At 30.5% G+C, this 25,230-nt stretch overlaps 1 protein-coding gene across 5 annotated transcripts in view; it reads right to left on the reverse strand.

The window, feature by feature from the left end:
- The window catches only part of LOC111417727 (ATPase phospholipid transporting 8B), a 56,209-nt gene extending 31,141 nt beyond the window's left edge, over positions 1-25,068 (reverse strand). For 3 of the 5 annotated variants that reach the window (XM_071194929.1, XM_071194928.1, XM_071194927.1), the window contains exon 1: positions 3,480-4,011. In XM_071194929.1, coding sequence (XP_071051030.1) covers positions 3,480-3,804 — 325 coding nt within the window. In that variant the 5' untranslated portion in view covers positions 3,805-4,011. Of the gene's footprint in view, positions 1-3,479; positions 4,012-9,490; positions 10,108-15,636; positions 15,792-24,711 lie in introns of those variants that run through there. The other 2 variants (XM_071194930.1, XM_071194931.1) reach the window with 2 other exon arrangements.
- Positions 25,069-25,230: the final 162 nt, after the last annotated feature.

The following is a 25,230-nucleotide window of genomic DNA, read 5'->3' on the forward strand; positions in this document are numbered from 1 at the left end:
AAAGCCGTAGATATTGCAAGAATTCTTAATATACCCGTCACTACCATTAGATCCATATGTAATCGTGATACAGAAAAAATCACAGAAGCTGCAAAAAATACAAACTCATTTATGGAACAACAAATTGTAAAAGGCAAAAGTTCTTTAATTATCCTAATGGAATCTCTCCTCTCTACATGGATAGAGGAACAAAATCAATGTAAAGTACCACTAAGTAGGACCAACATACACGAAAAAGCTTTATCCATATTTGAAGAATTAAAGTCAAAATCCGAACATGTTCATAAAGACGAAACTTTTCACGCAAGTCGAGGTTGGTTTCAAAAATTTAAATCAAGAGTTAAACTGCACAAAGTAGCATTGAAGCGAAGCGTCCAGTGGAGATGCAGTAGCGGCCGAAGATTTTAAAAATGTTCTCAAGAACATTATTACACAAGGCGGGTATTCTACTAAACAAGTTTTCAACGTAGACGAAATTGATCTCTACTGGAAAAGACTACCAAAGAGAACTTACATTTCACAACAAGAAAAACATGCATCCGGCTTTAAGGCAAATAAAGACCGAATAACTCTCTTCTTCTCAGAGCTAATGCAGCAGGTGATCACCGCCTCAAACCTTTGTTAATTAATACTAGTCAAAATCCAAGGGCAATGAAGAATCATCAAAAAAATTCATTACCAGTTCATTGGAGATGGAACAAAAAAGAATGGATGACAGCAACTCTATTCCGAGAGTGGGTAAGCGATATTGCTGTGCCCGAACATAAAAAGTATTGCTTGAAAGAAAATCTTGATTTTAAAATTTTAATTCTACTAGACAACGCTCCTAGCCATCCTTCTGATCTAGACGAAATCTGCGAAAACATAAAATTTATTTTTCTCCCGCCTAACACAACGGCTCTTATACAGCCCCTGGATCAAGGTGCCGTTTCTAATTTTAAAACTTATTATCTACGTAGGACGTTCAAACAACTTTTTCAACATCACAATGATGAAATCTCAATCAAAGTAATATGGAAGCAGTTTAATATTTTAAAAGCAGTCGAAAATGTTGGAGAATCTTGGATAGAAGTCAAACAAAGTTGTTTAAAAGGGGTTTGAAGAAAACTGTGGCCAGAATCTACTGAAGATCTAGAAGGAGGAGGCACTGATGACCTCGAAGGGATTGTCAATGATTTGGTTCAATACGCAGAAGAGGTATATTTTGAAGGAATGGAGGTAAACGACTTTAAAGACATAATTTTAAATCAAGATGAAGAAATTACAGCGATGACTTACTATAAAATTTTACTACTGCAACTGAAGATGTTACTGAGCATTCAGACAAAAAAGACATTACAGAAATTACAAATCAAAAATTAGCAGAAGCGTTTTCATTAATCGACAAAGCTATCGAGATTTTTATTAACCACAATAAGGAAGAAAATCGGAGCAGAACTGTAATAAATGCTGTTGCCAAAGATGTTCAGTGCTACAAGGCCACTACACGTAAAATGAAAGCAAAACAGCAAACTTTGGATGATTTTTTAAAAACGTAAAAATCTTCTTAAATATTTTTATTGTTAAGTTTATTTTGTTATTACAATGTTTGTATTATTTTTTATTATTCATAATGTTTTTTATAGTACATAATACATTATAAATATTTTTATTATTGAATTGTTTATTAAAATACTCCCTAACACTGATCCCAACAATTATTTTGCAATAATTCGATTTGCGTCGCACTTTACCGGAACGTAACCCCGACGCAAATCATCCCTCACTTATATTTGTTGTTGTACGTCTTACAGATGTATTCGTGACTTTACCAATTTCCACTTGAAGAACGCCAAGCAAAGTATCCATTTCAATGTTTTCGGTTTGTCTAGAGTTTAACACAATTTCAACATTTTGCTTTAACGCATCGTAGTTATTCATACGACTGATTTGTTATCTTGATCATTATATCTATTGTAAGTTTTATGTCCATCAATTTATGGTCAGAGACGAAATGATTTACACATTACTCTTCAATTTTGTCACAACTTTGTTTTTACCGTCCATTATTCCCACATCTGTCATGCTATATTTCACACAATAATAAATACATAAACCTAAACACGTTCATTTAGGTCTGTGGGATTCCCGAACCGTCCAAGTTTTGTCAGGACCGACAGAGGGAGCCACCATGCACGAAGAGAAAATTACCTCGTAGAATTTTCTAGTGGAGAATATTCTTCTCTTTCATCTCTAATCTTAACCGAATATAACCCTTTGAAAACGCTTAATATTTGGAGTTGTATAAATTTATTAACAAGATCATACTAAACGTTTTATTCAACAAATTGTTATTAATCTACCAATTCAATTCTACATAAACAATTTGAAATAAAAGGGATGCAAAAAGGGTAAAAAAGCAATTAAAACAGTGTAAAGTTCAATAATTTTCAATAGTTCCAAATTGAAATTAATCACCACGGACCGAAAACGAATAATATAAGGTCAAGGCGAAAATCAGAACAAAACTATTTTTAAAGCCAACTCGACCAGTTGACGTCACATCGAAATCGTATTTCGTTTTGTTACTTTTCAAATAATGTAAAGAGACCGTGGAGGAAGGAAAGTTAACGACACGATTTCTTAACTTCTCGTAGTGGAATTTCCTCCGCGTGAACCCAACGTCTCGTAGGATTAATTAATGTTAAAACAATTTAATCGCAGGAAACTCCGTTACACAATCGGCAATGAAAACAGTGACTCATTAAGACGCGATTTTAAAAACGGTTGTACTTGTATCAAGGTTAATACAAAAAAAAATTTGGTAATAAATCCGACTTTTTATTGGCGCTGAAAAAAAAGTTTTTTTTTGCGACTTTAATAAACGATAATGTGCAATATTCGAAGCGTTCGTTGGATGATTAGAGAGTATGTAGGACGCACAACCTCTATTTAGCGCAATTTGTACACATCAGATTCCATATAGGTAATTGATAATTGGTTTGTTTACTGATTATTACATGTTAATTTAGAGTTTATTTTAAATTCAGTATTTGTGTAAATATATAATATTTTTCAATGTGGGGAAAATGTCTTTTTAATGAAAAACAACTTTGTTTGAGTTTTAAAATATAAAAAAAGCGAAAATAGCTTTTTAGTAAACAACTGTGTTTTTGCAACTTTTAAATAGATCAAAAAAATTCAATGAATTATTAATTGCAATTACTTAATTGATAGTATAGGAGTGTATTTAATAAAAATGTGCATTCTTGATAAGATAAAAGTATTGGTCATTATCAGGGCTATTCATAAATTTCCTGCAGTTCCGTTACTAAAAATAATGATTACATTCATTTCCACATACATTTACAATTCTTATCAATTTTTATATAACTTCAACATAAACCTTAACACACCCTTTTTTTCCTTTTCATTTTTTTCTGTAATATAGGGAATTTAATATTGCTTTTTTTTATAACATTTTATTTAATTATACTCACCACACGGTACATAACCCTTTCGAAAGTCTCGAGATGTGTGAGGTGAATCCGATTTATCAGGAACGGTGCTTTGATACCGTTTTGAATTTCTCCAAACGACCAATTTACTAAACACCCCTAATATGGACTGTCGGAGCCCTAAGGGTCTTCTATCACCACTTACAACGCTCGATTTCGACCGACTAAGATCGTTCTCCACAATATCTATACCAACAACAGTAGACTTCTGTTTGCATTTTTTCCGGTTGTGTTTTAATTGTTTACGGCCCGTTGGCGGTTGATCGCCGTCGTCGTAAACCTCGAACACCTCCAATTCGTAGTCCATGTCGTCGAAGAAGAACACGGGGGCATCACATTTACACGTCTCGATTTTAGATTCATATAAATTCGAGAACGGTTTTCTTTGTAACTATATTATTTAACGCTTACGAGAAACATTTTGAATCTAACGGAACGAACGCGGTGTACATCTCGCGAATGCCACCGTCATATATCGAGATAAATATAAACGCGAACAGTTTTTTTTCGCACTTGACAGGAGAAATGAGAACCGATGTCGGTAAAGTAGAAATTTATTTTCAATTGACAGGTGGTAAGTCAAGTCAGACGTGAAGTTGGTTGTATAATTATTATTATTTTCTTTATTAAATTAATAAATAATTATTAATATATAATTATTATTATAATTAATTATTAAATTTAATATAAATTATTTCCTAAGAATTGAATAAAACTTAATAATAAAATTATTTTAAAGCTCGATTAGAATTATTTTTTTGACGATAGATGGCGCTAATTTTAGCACTAAATTTAAAAAGTTTTTTTTAATTTAGATTCAATTAATGTTAGACACTTTTAATACTCTCGTTTACGATCTCTTATCACCCTTATTACCACCCAAACTCAAACAAACCGTGTCGTTATACAACTTTGACCCAGAATAAGGGGATGTGAACGTGACGGGGTCGTTTTCCTTTTAAAACGAGGGTGGCAAAATTACATTCATTGCGTGCGAAAAACTGATTTTGGACAACGGCTGAATATGGATGTTATTGATTTTTTTTTACGTGGGTGGTGTATATTGCACACATATTTTCCGTTACACGTAAACTTCAACAGGATTATGTACATATTTGTATCAACAGTATTAACAGCTTACTACAAGCAGCGTTTTTCGGGTCTAACAACGATTAATTAATTATTAATCATAACCAGGTTTGAGTTTGGTAGCGGTTTGAATAATGAATTGGTCAAAGCGTAACAGGTGTTCAAGAAAAGTAGTGGTCAGAGTATACACGGTTGAAGATAAAAATCGACATCGTTTCAAGTTTAACTTGGGAAAGATAACACGTGCGGTGTATATACCACGTAGACAATCGATTCTTTATTGAATAATTGGACCACACTTGACCTACGACGTGAATCAAGGCTGAAATTTTATCGCGAAATTATGACCAAAAATAAACTAACACATTAATTAAAGCTTTTGGACTCCGAGAAGACGCCGATTGGTATAGACTTCAAGAAATATTTACCCTGATCAATCTTTAAGTTATGTCTTTAAGTGCTGTCACTAGATACTTTCATCATGATGTTGCTTCGATTGCGATCAGTGAATAATAAGCACGATGTAAAAATGGGGATAGTTCGGAGCAAACTCTGGAGTGAGGCTGTTAAATAACCCCTCATTGAAGCTCGCGTTGAGACGATACCCCAGAGCAACTTTAGCAGAGTTAAAACGCTGACCATCTACATTGATGGATCAAATCGTAAAATCAAAAAAGAATGACAATTTTTAGGTTTTCTACTCTATTTACTACTCTATTTTACGCTATTTACTCGATTGTTAATCTTAAATCGAGTGAAAATAATTTTAATTAGTTTTTGTGAAAAATTAAAAAAATATTTGGAAAGATATATTAAGAAGACGTTCAGTTTCATAAACAAAATTAAAAATCCTTTAATTTGATACCCCACAACCTATATTTATGAGGAAATAACGAAACATAACCTCACAATGACAGTTCTTATCCGCCATCTTTGTTTCAATTTTGATTTTTGAGTATCTTTGGAGGTTTTAAAGATAAATCCTTCGTGTTTGGACTCAAATCACTCGATTTTTAATTTTAAATCGAATGAAAATAATTTTAATTAGTTTTTGTGAAAAATTAAAAAAAATATTTGGCAAGATATATTAAAAAGACGTTCAGTTTCATAAACTAAATTAAAAATCCTTTAATTTGATACCCCACAACCTATATTTATGAGGAAATAACGAAACATAACCTCACAATGACAGTTCTTATGCGCCATCTTTGTTTTTATTTCAATTTTTGAGTATCTTTGCGAGTTTTAAAGATAAATCTTTCGTGTTTGGACTTAAATCACTCGATTTTTAATTTTAAATCGAATGAAAATAATTTTAATTAGTTTTTGTGAAAAATTAAAAAAAATATTTGGTAAGATATATTAAAAAGACGTTCAGTTTCATAAACTAAATTAAAAATCCTTTAATTTGATACCCCACAACCTATATTTATGAGGAAATAACGAAACATTTCACTCACAATGACAGTTCTTATGCGCCATCTTTGTTTCTATTTTGATTTTTGAGTATCTTTGGGAGTTTTAAAGATAAATCTTTCGTGTTTGGACTTAAATCACTCGATTTTTAATTTTAAATCGAATGAAAACAATTTTAATTAATTTTTGAGAAAAATTAAAAAAATGATTTGGGAAGATATATTAAAAATATGTTCATTTTCGTAAACTAAATTAAAAGTCCTTTAATTTAATACCCAACAACCTATATTTATGATAAAATAACGAAACATAACCTTACAATGACACTTTTTATCCGCCATCTTTGTTTCTATTTTGATTTTTGAATATCTTTGCGGGTTTTAAAGATAAATCCATCGTGTTTGGACTTAAATTACTCGATTTTTAATTTTAAATCGGATAAAAATAATTTTAATTACTTTTTGTGAAAAATTTTAAAAAATATTTGAAAAGTTATAGTAAAAATACCTTCATTTTCATAAACAAAATTAAAAATCCTTTAATTTGATACCTCACAACCTATATTTATGATAAAATAACGAAACGTAACCTCACAATGACAGTTCTTTCCCGCCATCTTTGTTTTTATTTCGATTTTTGAGTATCTTTGGGGGTTTTAAAGATGAACCCATTGTGTTTGGACTTAAATTACTCGATTTCTAATTTTAAATCGGATGAAAATAATTTTAATTATTTTTTGTGAAAAATTTAAAAAAAAAATTATGAAAGATATATTAAAAATACGTTCAGTTTCATAAACGAAATAGAAAATCCTTTAATTTGATACCCCACAACCTATATTTATGATGAAATAACGCAACATAACCTCACAATGACAGTTCTTATCCGCCATCTTTGTTTCTATTTTGATTTTTGAGTATCTTTGGGGGTTTTAAAGATAAATCCTTCGTGTTTGGACTCAAATCACTCGATTTTTAATTTTAAATCGAATGAAAATAATTTGAATTAATTTTTGTGAAAAATTAAAAAAATTATTTGGGAAGATATATTAAAAATACGTTCATTTTCGTAAACTAAATTAAAAATCCTTTAATTTAATACCCAACAACCTATATTTATGATAAAATAACGAAACATAACCTTACAATGACACTTTTTATTCGCCATCTTTGTTTCTATTTTGATTTTTGAATATCTTTGCGGGTTTTAAAGATAAATCCATCGTGTTTGGACTTAAATTACTCGATTTTTAATTTTAAATCGGATAAAAATATATTTTAAATATATTTTAATTACTTTTTGTGAAAAATTTAAAAAAATATTTGAAAAGTTATAGTAAAAATACCTTCATTTTCATAAACAAAATTAAAAATCCTTTAATTTGATACCCCACAACCTATATTTATGATAAAATAACGTAACATAACCTCACAATGACAGTTCTTTCCCGCCATCTTTGTTTTTATTTTGATTTTTGAGTATCTTTGGGGGTTTTAAAGGTAAATCCTTCGTGTTTGGACTCAAATCACTCGATTTTTAATTTTAAATCGAATGAAAACAATTTGAATTAATTTTTGTGAAAAATTAAAAAAATTATTTGGAAAGATATATTAAAAATACGTTAATTTTTATAAACTAAACTAAAAATCCTTTAATGTAATACCCAACAACCTATATTTATGATAAAATAACGAAACATAACCTCACAATGACAGTTCTTTCCCGCCATCTTTGCTTTTATTTCGATTTTTGAGTATCTTTGCGAGTTTTAAAGATAAACTCATTGTGGTTGGACTTAAATTACTCGATTTTAATTAATTTTTATGAGAAATTAAAAAAATTATTTGGAAAGATATATTAAAAATACGTTCATTTTCATAAACTAAACTAAAAATCCTTTAATTTGATACCCAACAACCTATATTTATGATAAAATAACGAAACATAACCTCACAATGACAGTTCTTTACCGCCATCTTTGTTTCTATTTCGATTTTTGAGTATCTTTGCGAGTTTTAAAGATAAACTCATTGTGTTTGGACTTAAATTACTCGATTTTTAATTTTAAATCGAATGAAAATAATTTTAATTAATTTTTGTGAAAAATTAAAAAAATTATTTGGAAAGATATATTAAAAATACGTTCATTTTCATAAACTAAACTAAAAATCCTTTAAGTTGATACCCAACAACCTATATTGATGATAATATAACGAAACATAACCTCACAATGACAGTTCTTTCCCGCCATCTTTATTTTTATTTCGATTTTTGAGTAGCTTTGCGAGTTTTAAAAATAAACCCTTCATGTTTGGACTTAAATTACTCGACTATTAATTTTAAATCGAATGAAAATAATTTTAATTAATTTTTATGAAAAATTTAAAAAAATATTTGGAAAGATATAGTAAAAATACTTTCGTTTTCATAAATAAAATTAAAAATCCTTTAATTTGATACCCCACAACCTATATTTATGATAAAATAACGAAACATAACCTCACAATGACAGTTCTTTCCCGCCATCTTTGTTTTTATTTCGATTTTTGAGTATCTTTGCGAGTTTTAAAGATAAACTCATTGTGTTTGGACTTAAATTACTCGATTTTTAATTTTAAATCGAATGAAAATAATTTTAATTAATTTTTATGAAAATTTAAAAAAATATATTCTGAAAGATATATTAAAAGTACGTCCAGTTTCATAAACAAAATTAAAAATCCTTTAATTTAATACCCCACAACCTATATTTATGATGAAATAACGAAACATAACCTCACAATGACAGTTCTTATCCGCCATCTTTGTTTCTATTTTGATTTTTGAGTATCTTTGGGGGTTTTAAAGATAATCCCTTCGTGTTTGGACTTAAATTACTCGATTTTTAATTTTAAATCGAATGAAAATAATTATTAATTAGTTATTGTGAAAAATTTAAAAAAAAATTATGAAAGATATATTAAAAATACGTTCAGTTTCATAAACAATATTGAAAATCCTTTAGTTTCTGGTTTCTATGAAAATATATTTTTGTATATTGCATTTTAAGTGGAATTCACTGTATATTAACGTCCATTAAAACCTTGGGCTGATTTTTTGACACCTGAATGAACGCTAAATTGTGGAGATGCACAAAAGGCCGGCTGGGGCCTAAATGTTGTGAAGGAATTCTTCCCCGCATGAAACTACATACATACAAGAAGAAATCTAGAATAACACTTTTGACTGAAAACTTATTTAAAAACATTTTTAGTAAATCTATAAACAAACCCAACAAAAAAAATATGTATTGTTCGTAATTTTGTTTTGTTACCATTAAACCGAAAGGTAAATTGTAAATCGATACGTAAAAAGGGGAGAAAGTGAAGGTTTAGTTAAAAGGTAGGAAAAAGAAACGTGATCCGTTAAAGTGATGGGTTTTTGCTATCAATGTTTGGTGAAAATGTGTAAGTAATATTAAAAAAAAAAAAGTTTTAATATTTACTCACCAGTCGTCATCGTTTTTCTTCGTAACATAAAAGACGCTCTGTTTGCAACACGTTCCATGTTGATTTATTTAAAATCTCCTTTTATTATTTCTCAAAATGGCAAGAAAAGTCGATTTACGTTAAAAAAGGACACTTATTTTTCTTAAACTTTAAATCGATAAAACCAGTATAAAATACCAACATATAAATAGAAATCAGTGATGATTTTTTCCCCGTTAATTATTTAAGGCAACGTGTGATTGCTTTTAAAATCGAAAAATTTTTCTAACAATAATATTTAAGTACTTAGTTTCTTCTTTTTAATTTTTCCTTCGTATTTACAAGTAAGTAAATTATTGCGGAGGTAGTTTTTCGATATCAATTTATTTATTTTTATCGTTTTCGTTTTGTTTTTTGGTGTTATTCTTTTTTTAATTCGTTAAATTCTTTTTTTTAAGTTGAAGGAATGATATGACTTGTACTTCTTCGTTTAATATTTAATTGTGATCGCGAGGTATCCAGAATCACTAAGGGAATGATCCAAGGGGGTGGTTGTCTTCTGCGTCGTCCTGAAGGCAAGAAGAAGAATGGGCTAGCATTTGTGCCGGCCGATGTGAGATTTTTAGCCATGGACCACACTAAAAACAAATAAAAAGAAAATTCATAAGTATTGCAGTCAAAGTATTCAACTTAAAAATATTTCTGCACCTTCTGATTAATTTATCAGAGAGTTGTTATAGTTTCCCAGAAAAATTACATAATGCAGTTTTATAATAGATAAAGGACTTAAGATAACATAGATATGGAATAAAAACGTGTCAAAATTAATTGCTAAATACTACTACTTAAAATAAATCCTGAATCACTCCATATAATTAACGACTTTTATTGCCGTTATTAACCTTATCGCATTCAATACACATTCTAAGTCTAGTATAAGATACTTGCAGTCTATTAAAATTCTGTTCTATTTCGTTTACATAATTTAAAAAAGAAAAAAAACTTTATTCAAAAATAAAAAGATGCTGTAAAATACCAGATTCTGCTTATTGAAGAGTATTCACTTAGCGGAAGACTACTTAGTGTTAGCAGAAGACTAGACATTGTGTCCAGAACATTATTTGCTACTGACAAAATGCAAGTTAGTGCTATAAAAGACCAGATACTCCTAATTGAAGACTAGATACTGTTTGTAGAAGGTTAAATAATGCTACCAAAAGGCTAAATATTCCAAGATATTCCTTGCAGAAGACTAAATACTCCTGGTGGAAAATTAAATACACTACCAGAAGACTGGATACACTACGAGAAGACTAGATACTGCTACTGAAAGACCAAATACTCCTGACAAAATACTAAATACTGCTAATGAATAACTAGATACTGCTTTCAAAAGACTAAATATACCAGCAGAAGGATAGATACACTACCAGAAGACTAGATACACTACCAAAAGACTAGATACTGCTACCATAAGGGAAGATATTCCTTGGAGAAGACTAAATACTGCTGGTGGAAGATTAAATACACTACCAAAAGATTAGATACTTCTGACAGAATACTAAATACTGCTTACACAAGACTAAATACACTACAAGAAGGCTAGATACACTACCAGAAGACTAGATACTGCTATCAGAAGGCTAGATATTCCTTGCAGAAGACTAAATACTGCTGGTGGAAGATTACATACACTACCAGAAGACTAGATACTACTGAAAGAATACTAAATAATGCTTACACAAAACTAAATACATTACAAAAAGTCTAGATACACTACCAGAAGGCTAGATTTTCCTTGCAAAAGACTAAATACTGCTGGTGGAAGATTAAATACATTAAAAGAAGACTAGATATACTACCAGATGACTAGATACTCCTGACAGAATACTAAATACTTCTTACACAAGACTAAATACACTACAAGAAGGCTAGATACACTACCAGAATAATGAAGCCAACGTATCCATCCAGGTTCATCGTGAAAATATAGTAATAATAAGAAACTTCGGATTGAGTACGATGAAAATTATTTATTTATTTATATTTAGTATCGATGCTAATTATGTTACGAGAGAAATTATCTCGTTATCAGGCACGACTGTATTGAACCGAGAAAACGGTATAAGATTTATTAATAAAGGTCATAAAAAACAGATTAAAATATAATTACTGTCAAGAATTTACTAAAGGCAGTATATGAAAGTGAATTAACTTATTTAGGATCTCGATAACATCATCATTCTTCTCAAGGCAAATAAAACTTTCACACAGTAAGTGGAAAAAAGTCATGTTTCTTAAAATGAGAAGCTATCAAGTACTGTAAAAAATATATAAATTAAATTAAGTAATAATATTGAAGAGGAAAGAATATAACTAAGATGAAACAAAGTGCTAGATATTGTTACCAGAAGGCTAGATATTGCTTGCAGAAAATTAAATATTGTTGGTGGAAGATTAAATACACTACCAGAAGACTAGATACTCCTGACAGAATACTAAATACTGCTTACACAAGACTAAATACACTACAAGAAGGCTAGATACACTATCGGAAGACTAGATACAGCTACTGAAACACTAAATACTACTGACAGAATACTAAATACTACCAATCAAAGACTAGATACTCCTTACAAAAGACTAAATATACTGCTAAAAGACTAGATACACTACCAAAAGACTAGATACTATTACCATAAGGCTAGAGATTCCTTGCAGAAGACTAAATACTGCTTACACAAGACTAAATAAACTACAAAAAGGCTAGATACACTACCAGAAGACTAGATACTCTACCAAAAGACTAGATATTGCTACCAGAAGGCTAGATATTCCTTGCAGAAGACTAAATATTAGTGGTGGAACATTAAATACACTATTAGAAGACTAGATATACTACCAGAAGACTAAATAATAATAATAAGTGTATTTTGAAAAAAAATTTTACAAATCAAAAACGTCATAAAAGTAAAGTATGTACCATTATACAAATACAAGAATCATCATAGAAATAGTAAATTACATAAAGTTACTCTTATATTATAAAAGTAAGCGAATACATTACAGACACAATTTCACCACATTTAAGTAATTTTAATCGACGACAGTAGAAAGGTCGCAGTTATAAAAATCTTCGAGAGAACACAAGCATTTCGATATTAACATATTTTTAACTCTTGAATTAAATTTCTGGGGATTTAACAATTTGAAATTGTTAGGCAATTTATTGTATAATTTAGCACCTTGAAAATGAACGCCCTGTTGTGTTACATTTAATCTATGAGTTGGTAACTCAAAAAGATCTTTATGGCGAGTGTTATAACTATGTAGTTGACAGTTGTAAACTCACTCTTATGATTATGAACATAGTTCAAGAACGAAAAGATATAGGTGGCAGGAATAGTAAGTATACAGTGCCTTTGAAACGACAACCTACAAGTTTCATTTGCCTTAAGGTTATCAAGGGCACGTCCACACCGTTTTTGTAGAAGAAACACTATTCCCACACGTAAAGTTGACCCCCAAACTGCTATACCGTAAGCTGCAACAGAATGAACAGCACGAAAAGTAAGCCGCCCTAGCGGGCTCAAGACCAGCACAAACCCTCAATCTGCGCACCAGATACACAATACTCTTGACAGAATGCTAAATACTGCTTACACACGACCAAATACAAGAAGGCTAGACACACTACCAAAAGGCTAGATACTCTACCAAAAGACTAGATATTGCTAACAGCAGGCTAGATATTCCTTGCTTCTGAAAGGTTTAGTCTTCTGACTAAATATTGCTGGTAGAAGATTAAATACACTAGATACATTACCAAAAGACTGGATACACTACCAAACGACTAGATACACTACAGGAACACTAGATACTCCTGACAGAATACTAAATACTGCTTACACAAGACTAAATACACTACAAGAAGGCTAGATACACTACCAAAAGACTAGATATTGCTACCAGAAGGCTAGATATTCCTTGCAGAAGGCTAAATATTGCTGGTGGAAGATTAAATACACTGCCAGAAGACTAGATACTCCTGACAGAATACTAAATACTGCTTACATAAGACTAAATATACTACAAGAAGGCTAGATACACTACCAGAAGACTAGATACTCTACTAAAAAACTAGATATTGTTACCAGAAAGTTAGATATACTTGGCAGATGACTAAATGGGGACAATTAGGGAGATTTATAACACATCAATCTTCAAACAAATTTCTGTTTTATTTTTGAGAGGAGATAATTATTTGTACGGTTGAAAAGAGAAGTTATTAGCCATATTTTAGTTGCCGTCAATAAAAATATTCAAAATTAGAACGAAATGGTCGACTAATCGAACACTATTCATTAGTTCTAGTTGATTTACCAAGGTATTGAAACACATTTTTTGCATACTTTGTGAATAAACCACATAGTAACATTTCATTTTGATTTTCAACGTTTCTGGTAATAACAATAACCACAATAATAACTTATAAAAGACGGTTTTCAATCTATTTAGCTGGATTCAGTCAATTTTAATAAATTATCCCGATATTGACTAGATATTGTTACCAGAAGGTTAGATATTCCTTGCAGAAGACTAAATGCTGCTGGTGGAAGATTAAATACACTATCAGAAGACTAGATACTCTTAACAGAATACTAAATACTGCTTACACAAGACTAAATACACTACCAGAAGACTAGATACTCTACTAAAAGACTAGATATTGTTACCAAAAAGCTAGATATTCTTGGGAGATAGCTAAATGGAGAGAATTGGGGAGATTTATAACACATCAATTCCCAAAAATATTTCTGATTTATTTGTGAGAGGAGATAATTATTTGTACGGTTGAAGAGAGAAGTTATTAGCCATATTTTAATTGCCGTCAATAGGAATATTCAAAATTAGAACGAAATGGTCGACTAATCGAACAAAATTCATTAGTTCTAATTGATTTACCAAGGTAAAGAAACGCATTTTTTGCATACTTTGTGAATAAACCACATAGTAACATCGCATTTTGCTTTTCAACGTTTCTGGTAATAACAATAACCCAATAATAACTTTAATTTAGATACGATTTTCAATCCATTTAGCTGGATTTAGTCAATTTTCATAAATTATCCCGAAATAAAAATCAGTTTTAACATTTCCTCTTTCATAAATTCCCCGGAAATGACCTAAAAACCGCACCTAGATTCACTAGGGGTGAAGTCATCCTTTTCCTCCAATTAATTTCCCACCTTCTGAAACGTTTCTACAAATCAAATAAAGAAATACAATTCGCAATCTCGTTTATTACCTTTATAATTTACTTTTAATGTATATTTTTAAAAGATGTGTTAATTTAAATTAAAAAATTAATTCGTCGTTTCATATTAATTAAATTTTTACCATGAAGCTTTTTGCCTAATTAGATTAATAAAAAGAAATTCCTTTTAATTACTCAAAAATGAAAAATATTATTCGACTGCATCAAAAAGTAAATTGTAGAGTATTGTTCGCATTTCAAGGTGGAGGAGTTTATTTATGCATAAATGGGAGATTAAACAGCTGTTTGAATGGGTCAATTCTTCAACGTTCAATGTAAAAGAAAAATTGTCTTTCAAGACACAAGTTCACGGAGAATAACCTAATTACGTTTCAATAAAACATTCAACAAGATCGGTTTTAACGGTAATGAATCGAATATTTTTATTAGAAATTGTTCTTGTTTTCAAATCGTCATCTTTCGCAATTACATAATTTATTATTTATACGGTTTACGATGAACAAGACATTTTTTAATGGTAAAATCGATTTCTTTTATTGCTACCCAATGGATGATTTATACCTAGTTCTTTTTTTTAAATAAAAAACAAATTAACAACTATTAATATGAATATTATATCATTTGAAATGACTCATTTGCAAATACCTATTTGTTTTTTTTCTATTCTAATTTTGTTTAAATGTCATTATTGAGTATTTATTAATAAATCCACCTATCTAATCTGATACTAATCATCGTTTGGTCAACGAGATATCAATGAAACAAAATGAAAAAAAAAAAAGAATCCACTTTAACACCGTTTTAATCCAAATTCTTAAAACAAACTTACAAAATAATATTTTAATTAATTTTTTGTCTAAAATAAATTAAAAGTAAAACATAAACTTACACAGGTCAATAAAGATTAAATTTGTCGCGCAGCGATCAAAAAAACATCGCTTTTAAATAGCCACATTCCAAAAAGAACTTTTCGAGTTATAAAATGACTTGAAGTTTGAATTCGAGTTAAAAAATGAACTAAAAAGGACGGTCGCACGTCGATGACCGTCTCGACGCCGACACCGGTTATCACTGAAAACTGAAAGCAAACGACGCTCTCGCGTGGTGTTCAAACAGCGGCGGCGCCCCGATTCGATAAACGCGATAAGAACGCGGTTTTGAGTGCGACGACGCACCACAAAAATTTAACAAAGTCATATTAAGTATGAATTACAAAATAGGTTAATCTGCAAAATTATTCAGAATGTGTGAAAAAATCTTTAATAAAACTATACTTATGACTCTCGTAATCTGGCCATTAATATTTGCGAAGATCTCAATCTTGTCGTCAAGGACAGATTAATTTTATAATAATTAAATCAGTACTTAATGAACAAGCTATAAAATAAAACAAAAAATTATGAATCGATAAAATAATTGAAAGAAAATTTTGAATAAAGAAACTTTTGGGGTTTTCTGAATACAGATTTCAGTGAGGATGAAGTATATCTGAGATAACTTTGGTTTCTGCCGGTGGTAGATTAATTACACTACCAGAAGACTAGATACTGGTATCAGAAGGCAAGATATTCCTTGCAGAAGACTATCTACTGCTTACACAAGACTAAACACACTACAAGAAAGCTAGATACACTACCAGAAGACTAGATACAGCTACTGAAACACTAAATACTCCTGACAGAATACTAAATACTGCCAAAAGACTCCTTACAAAAGACTAGATACTGCTACCATAAGGCTAGAGATTCCTTGCAGAAGACTAAATACTGCTTACACAAGACTAAATAAACTACAAGAAGGCTAGATACACTACCAGAAGACTGGATGCACTACCAGAAGACTAGATACAGCTACTGGAAGACTAAATACTCCTGACTGAATACTAAATACTGCCAATGAAAGACTAGATACTCCTTACAAAAGACTAAATATACTACCAAAAGACTAGATACACTACCAAAAGACTGGATACTGCTACCATAAGGCTAGATATTCCTTGCAGAAGACTAAATACTGCTCATACAAGACTAAATAAACTACAAGAAGGCTGGATACACTACCAGAAGATTGGATACACTACCAGAAGACTATATACTGCCACTGGAAGACTAAATACTACTGACAGAATACTAAATACTATTAATGAAAGACTAGATACCGCTTACAGAAGACTAAATATACTACAGAATACTTTTCTTCTTTCACATCTTCACGTTTAGCCTAGTCGTCCCCTATGTTTCATTAACTGTGCCGCTTGGTTTTTCTCCTTTTCGATTTGACTTTGGTATTTGTTAAATATTAGAGTTAATTTTGCACGTTTTATTTTATACCAAGTTCAAACAAAAAATTTTTTCTATTCGTCCTACATGTGCCCTCTTTTCCAATTTATAATAAATGATTTTATCTACGACTGCTTGGATAAGTCATCATTACCACACTCATTTGAGGTGATTTGAGTTACGTAACGAAGTTCATTACCGCACTGGTTTCATTACGTAACGCATTTTTAGCCCAATCAGAAGGGACTTACTTTATTGAAACGAGCAATAATACAAAAGAAAGAATGAATTGTTATGTTTTTACATTTCGAAATACTTATTCCAGATGAGTAAACATGTTATTGAAATTGACATCAATTCAAAATTGTCAACAATCCTTGTCAACAAAATATTTTTATAAATGTCAATATAGACCTTTTTAAAGAAATTGATTTTGAAGTAATTTTTAGCAATTGTAGATAAAATGTTGTATATCACACGAAATTATGTTTCTAGTCCACTTGCAATATAAATAACTATTACTAATTCACTTTATCTGATATTAGATTTTTTATAAAGATACTTAACGGGAATATTTTAAAGAAAAATTTAACATTTTCAAAACTTGTTTAGGGAGACCTTCTTTTTCAAGTTTTTGTATACTTATAATAGAAAATACATCCGACACTTTCCTCAGATCTTCCCTCTCCTGTCAGACGTCGTGCTTGATAAAGACCACCTGGATGGTTGAAACATTAATGTACCACTGATTTAATAACATAAACAATATTTCATCATTACTTGCAATTTTAATAATATTATAAATGATGAACCTGGAATCGCAAATAGCTAATACTACCAGAAGGTTAGATACACCACCGGAAGACTAGATATACTACCAAAAGACTAAATACTGCCACCAGAAGACTAAATACTGCTTACACAAGACTAAATACACTACAAGAAGACTAGATACACTACCAAAAGACTAGATATTGCTACCAGAAAGCTAGATATTCATGACAGCAGACTATGTAAGGAGAATTGGGGAGATAAACTTACATAGGTCAATAAAGATTAAATTTATCTGAAATAACTTTGGTTTCTATATACAGGCTGTGTCAAATGTCTGGAATATAGCCAATAACTTCGTCATTAGTGGTTTAAAAAAAAATGTTTCAAATAAAAAATTCTTTATTAATTGTGGCGCATTTTTTGGCGATATTTGCTTGTTTACATTGTTTTTTGTTTCGTTGCTATGACAACCAACATTGTTATTTTAAATAGGATGCATATGCTTTTTGCTTTTTTTTGTATACTTTAAAAATTTTACACTACCACAATACTAGATACACTACCAGAAGACTATATACTGCCACTAGAAGCGTAAATACTCCTGACAGAATACTAAATATTATTAATGAAAGACTAGATACTGCTTACAGAAGACTAAATATACTACCAGAAAGCTAGATACACCGCCAGAAGACTAGATACACTACCAAAAGACTAGATACTGCTACCAGACGGCTACATATTCCTTGCAGAAGACTAAATACTACTTACACAAAATTAAATACGCTACAAGAAGACTAGATACACTACCAAAAGACTAGATATTGCTACCAGAAGTCTAGATATTCTTGACAGCAGACTAAATGGGGAGAATTCGGGAGATAAACTTACATAGGTCAATAAAGATTAAATTTATCTAAGATAACTTTGGTTTCTATATACAGGGTGTGTCAAATGTCTGGAATATAGCCAATAACTTCGTCATTTGTCGTTTTAAAGAAAAATGTTTCAAATAAAAAATTCTTTATTAATTGTGGCCCATTTTTTTGGTGATATTTGCTTGTTTACATTGTTTTTTGTTTCATTCCTATGGCAACCAACATTGTTATTTTAAATAGGATGTATATGTTTTTTTTGCATATTTTGATAGATAAAGCACTCTACGCGATGAACATATCAAAAAGTTGTATAAGAAAAAAAATGAGAAAAAATGCGTTCTCTGAAAATATTAAATCAGCAAATTACAATCAAAGTAGGCGCAGACATAACGCCGGTGACAGCTTTAAATGTCAAAAAATTGACAGTTTATGGTGACACACATTTAATATAGTTTCGTCATTGGTAGTTGTCTTCAGCCGTCCACTTTTTGGAAGGTTTATAACACTTCCGGTGTTAAAAAATTACATATGCATCCTATATAAAATAACAACGTTGGTTGCCATAGCAACGAAACAGAAAACAATGCCAGCAAGTAAAGATCGGCAAAAAATGCGTCACGATTAATAAAGATAATTGTATTTGAAACATTTTTGGCAGTATTATGCCATTACGAGAAATCTCAATCAATTGTCAAATACAAATAACAAAACGAAACGTTACCATAATTGAAAGTAAGGTGAATGATAGAAACTGCTGGCAAAAAGACTTGATATTACTGCCAAAGAACTAGACTGCTTGTAGAAACTACTTGTAGAACTATTTAGTGTTGGCAGAGACTAAATGTTGGTGAATAAAAGACTAGACACTGCAATTAGAGGACTAGATACTGCTCACACAAGACTAAATAATGCAACGAGAAGGCTAGATACACTACCAGAAGACTATATACTGCTACTGGAAGACTATATACTGCCACTGGAAGACTAAATACTCCTGCGAGAATACTAAATACTATTAATGAAAGACTAAATACTGCTTACAGAGGACTAAATATAATACCAGAAGGCTAGATACACCACCAGAAAACTAGATACACTACCAAAAGACTAGATACTGCTACCAGAAGGCTAGATATTCTTGGCGACAAACTAAATGGGGAGAAGTTGGGAGATTTATAACTTATAACACATCAATTCTCAAAAAATTTCTGATTTATTTTTGAGAGGAGATAATTATTTGTATGGTTGAAGAGAGAAATTTTAATCCAAATTTTTAAAATAAACTTACAAAATAATATTTTAATGGATTAATATTTTTGCCTAAAATAATTTTGTAAAATATAAACTTACATAGGTAAATACAGATTAAATGTATCTGAGATAACTTTGGTTTCTATACATAAAGTTGCTTTAAAATAGAAAATATGGCCTTATAAAATAATCTAGAGCAAGAAAATGTCAAATACAAATAATAAAACGAAACGTTGCCATAATTAAAAGTGTGGTAAATAAGAGTGACTGCTGGCAAAAGACTTGATATTACTGCCAAAGAACTAGATACTGCTTGTAGAAGACTACTTAGTGTTGGTAGATGACTAAATGCTGATAAAATGCTAGACACTGCAACTAGAAAAAGAATTATTTAGTCTTCTGCTCACAAAAACTAAATAATGCTACGAGAAGACTAGATATTTCTAACAGAATACTAAACACTGCTAATGGAAGACTAAAACATGTTTAAACATAAAAGTTAACTCCACTCTGGCGGCTATTCTTCTGTTGGTCTGAATAAATTCCTAGGTTTTCCAGTTTCAGTTTGTCCATTGGATTCCTGCGAGAAGCTCCTATGGTCTTGTTAAGTTTGTAGGTGGTGGAGATGTCATGTATATGTAGAAGTCTTCCTATGCGGTCAGTTGTTCCTGTAATGTAGGGTAGTACGACGTTGGATCTGCTGTTCTATTCTTGTAGGGGTCGATGACTTTCTTCACCATATACTTGCAATAGCCATTTTGGGAAAGGGCCAGAGTTACCTTCGTTATTTCTTCTGGGCTGCTTTCGTTGTCCGTTAATCGAATGGATCTTGATATCAGGGAGTTGGCGACTGAGTGTATCTGTTAAGGTATCGATTTGTGAGCGTAGTGTAGACGGTGTGTTGAAGCCTGTTGGAAGAATTCGTTACGAGTACGTCAAGAAATGGAAGTTGTCCGTTTTCTTCTATTTGCATTTCTGAAAGTCATGGAGCTTTTCTTTTCCAAAGGACCAAATAACGAAGATATCATCGACATAGCGAATCCATAACTTGGGTTTGTGTCTGGCTTCTCTTAACGCTTTTCTCTCGAATTAAATCATGAAAAGGTTGGCGATGACTGGGGACAACGAGGAACCCATGGCTGCTCCTTGTACTTGCTTGTAGATATGGCCGTCGAATCGAAAGTAAGCATTCGTAAATCTTCGTTCTTTCTGATTTCTTTGAGGGCCTCTTCGATAGGGATATTGGGATAGAGAGACTTGACATCGGAGCTCACCATGATGTCGCTGTCTTCAAGTTGAACGCTGTCCAAGATGTGCGTGAAATGTTCAGAGTTTCGTATGTAGACTAGATACTTTTCAAGTTTTTGTAGCGGTGAGTTGAAGGCGCTGACAATGGGTCGCAGTTGGACATACGGCTTATGGATTTTGGGTAGACCATAGAGTTTGGGACACCTGCTTGATTTTTCCTTTGATTTTCTTGATCTCGGGGTTTATTGGAGATGCCTCTATTTTTAATTTGGACGTTTTTTCTTGCTGCTGGTTTGTAAGCTGAGTCCTTGAGTAAGTCCGTGATCTTGTTCTTATAGTCCACTGAATCCATAACCACTGTGGCGTTGCCTTTGTCCGCCAGTAGTATGATGATGTCCTGGTTATTTTGAAAACGGAATCGACCAATGAACAAGCTCTCTCACAAGAAAGCTCAGTAACTCTTTATTTATTTTATGATTCCACAAGGTATATCCTCTTAATGACCTTAACGTCTTCATTTCTGCTGCTCTGAGGGTTCTTTTTCTGGTAGAATTTTCTGCTCTTGTCTCTATCGCGTATGTCATAACAGACCACCTTTAAAAACTTCTTCTTGGAGGTTTCTAATGCTTTTTCGTTTCCCAACTGATAAGGATGAAAGAATTGAAGAGCGAAAAGCTTAGGCTATCTTAAGCTGGTTATTTACCAGCAAGCTCCACGTAACATTTCAACTGATGCTCCTAATTACTTTTAAGTTGAAAATCAAGTAATTAGAAAGACTACCGTGATTGATTTCTATTAAATTCCCAGTAATACAATAAAAGCTCGCAATAAATAAGGAAAGGGTTGGGTTTCGTGTAATAGAAAAATTCCGATTGGCATTTTCGCTCAGTGGTAGTCGTCTTTTGATGACCTCCCGATTGATAGAAAGAAGAACCCGAAGTCGGAGTCGATAAATTTAATTGTGATTTCCTCGCGCACGATACAATATCAAATAGAGGGAGTGTCTTTAACCCCATTTGGGTTTGATTAGATAGCCCAAAAACTTCAGATTTAAAAAGAATGATTAAAGTAGGAAAGAAAATCTTAACGAGCACAATGAAAGTGACATTTTAATTTCTTTTTATGAAAAGATAAAGGGATATTCGCTAATACCCTTTAAAACAGGTGAAACCTAAAATCTAGGACAACGTAGGGTAGGGCGAAATGTCGTGACATTATAAAGGAAAAGAATTTATTCCTTTTTTTAACAAAAATAAATATTAAGTCAAAATTTCTATCAACAGTTAAGTGTTCCAGTTTAATTCTTTTAATCATTAAAACAAGTTCTTCTTAACCTATTTAATTATGGATTTTAATAATGGGTCATATCACTGGAAATATCTTTGTCTAAAAGCTGAAGAACTCGTAGCCTATACCCTGGCAGTGAAAACCACACGGAGAAACGAAATCGAACCTCTTTAATCTTTAATTATGGGAAAGGAAACATCGCATGATGTGGCCCAAACTGTTTCTCACATAAAATTGGTTCGGTTTTGCGATCCCTCCAACTTTTCGAGTTTATTCATTTGAAGAGTGAAAAGAACATGTGTGATCTATTAATAATTAAAAATATTTATTGTTTCTTTGAATTATTATTAAATTCAAGTTAAAATCGATCTTTTAATAATAATTTAATAAGAAAATTTATTATCAAGAATTAAATTTGATTTAAAAACTGCCATCTATGTGTAAATTAGCGAAGTTAAGTCGATAAAAAAGAAATTTCCTCGAAATAATTTCTTTTTAAAAAATATCAATAAGTTTAAACAAATTATTCAAAGAAATATAAACAATTATGATATATAAACAACTTTTCTTAAGACGACCTTGACTATTAATTAAAAGTTTAAATTTAAACAATCATTTAAAAAGCAATTATAACCTAAAAGATTAAATTCTTTTAAATTTAGCAAAGCAATGATAGATTTTAGCCCTTAAATGCAATTCAATTAAATTTAAGTTAAAATCGATCTTTTAATAATAATTTAATAAGAAAATTTATTATGAAGGAATTAAATTTCATTTAAAAACCGCCATCTATGTGTAAATTGGCGAAGTTAAGCCGATAAAAAAGGAATTTTCTCGAAATAATTTCTTTTTAAAAATTATCAATAAGTTTAAACAAATTATTCAAAGAAAAATAAACAATTATGATATATAAACAACTTTTCTTAAGACGACCTTGACTTTTAACTAAAAGTTTTAACCTAAATAATCATTTAAAAAGTAACTATAACCGGAATGAAACTAAACGATACATTTTAGCCCTTAAATGCAATTAAATTAAATTCAAGTTAAAATCGATCTTTTAATAATAATTTAATAAGAAAATTTATTATGAAGGAATTAAATTTGATTTAAAACCCGCCATCTATGTGTAAATTAGCGAAGTTAAGCCGATAAAAAAGGAATTTCCTCGAAATAATTTCTTTTTAAAAAAATATCAATAAGTTTAAACAAATTATTCAAAGAAAAATAAACAATTATGATATATAAACAACTTTTCTTAAGACGACCTTGACTTTTAACTAAAAGTCTAAAATTAAACAATCATTTAAAAAGCAATTATAACCTAAAATATTAAATTCTTTTAAATTTAGCAATGCAACGATAGATTTTAGCCCTTAAATGCAATTAAATTAAATTCAAGTTAAAATCGATCTTTAATAATAATTTAATAAGAAAATTTATTATGAAGAAATAAATTTTATTTAAAAACCGCCATCTATGTGTAAATTAGCGAAGTTAAGCCGATAAAAAAGGAATTTCCCCGAAATAATTTCTTTTTAAAAAAAATATCAATAAGTTTAAACAAATTATTCAAAGAAAAATAAACAATTATGATATATAAACAACTTTTCTTAAGACGACCTTGACTTTTAACTAAAAGTCTAAAATTAAACAATCATTTAAAAAGCAATTATAACCTAAAATGTTAAATTCTTTTAAATTTAGCAATGCAACGATACATTTTAGCCCTTAAATGCAATTAAATTAAATTCATGTTAAAATCGATCTTTTAATAATAATTTAATAAGAAAATTTGTTATGAAGAATTAAATTTGATTTAAAAACCGCCATCTATATGTAAACTATCGAAATTAAGCCGATAAAAAGGGAATTCCCTGGAAATAATTTTTTTTAAAACACAAATATCAATAAGTTTAAACAAATTATTCAAAGAAAAATAAACAATTACGATATATAAACAACTTTTCTTAAGACGACCTTGACTTTTAATTAAAAGTTTAAATTTAAACAATCATTTAAAAAGCAATTATAACCAAAAAGATTAAATTCCTTTAAATTTAACAAAGCAATGATACATTTTAGCCCTTAAATGCAATTAAATTAATAAATTACTTAACCGTTTTAATATAAACACCTAAACCCACATTGTAAACAAAACGACTTTCTAACCTATTTCCCTTGGAAATAACCACTTTGAAAATTCAAAAATTTAAACAGTTTAAGGGTCGTTGAATGATAACTTACCCCTTTCTGAGGGTCATTCACACGGGTAGAAGGGACGGAATACAATCAAAATTCTCGAAACGGTTCGTCAAAGAAGCGCGAGCGTAAACACAACCATATTGTCACACTGATTTTTTTTTTGCAACAATTTATACACCTGTTTTCCACTAAAACTAAAAATCTCCCTAAATTTGCCTTCAATAAAAACGAGCTTAACTCAACGTCAACCTAAATTTTAATCTTACAGTGAATTATTTTACTTGAAGAGTATTTTTAGGATTTTTAGAAATAGTACGGTGACGTTTTTTTACGCGAAAAACGCGCCAAAATGTGAAATGACAGATTTATTTTTATTTTTTTTTGACAGGTGATATAACCTCAAAAAAATTTAATAAACATAACCTCAAACCAAAATAAGGTTTTTGCATTAACAACGATTGTGCAACTTCTTTAAAACACATTTAGTGTAAGAGCTCCTTTATAAAAAGTGAAGAAGAATTGCGAAATTATTGATAAGACGAAATTTCTTGTTGATGCTTT

Source organism: Onthophagus taurus, chromosome 3 (genome assembly GCF_036711975.1).
Source record: "Onthophagus taurus isolate NC chromosome 3, IU_Otau_3.0, whole genome shotgun sequence".
Classification (NCBI taxonomy): Eukaryota; Metazoa; Arthropoda; class Insecta; order Coleoptera; family Scarabaeidae; genus Onthophagus; species Onthophagus taurus.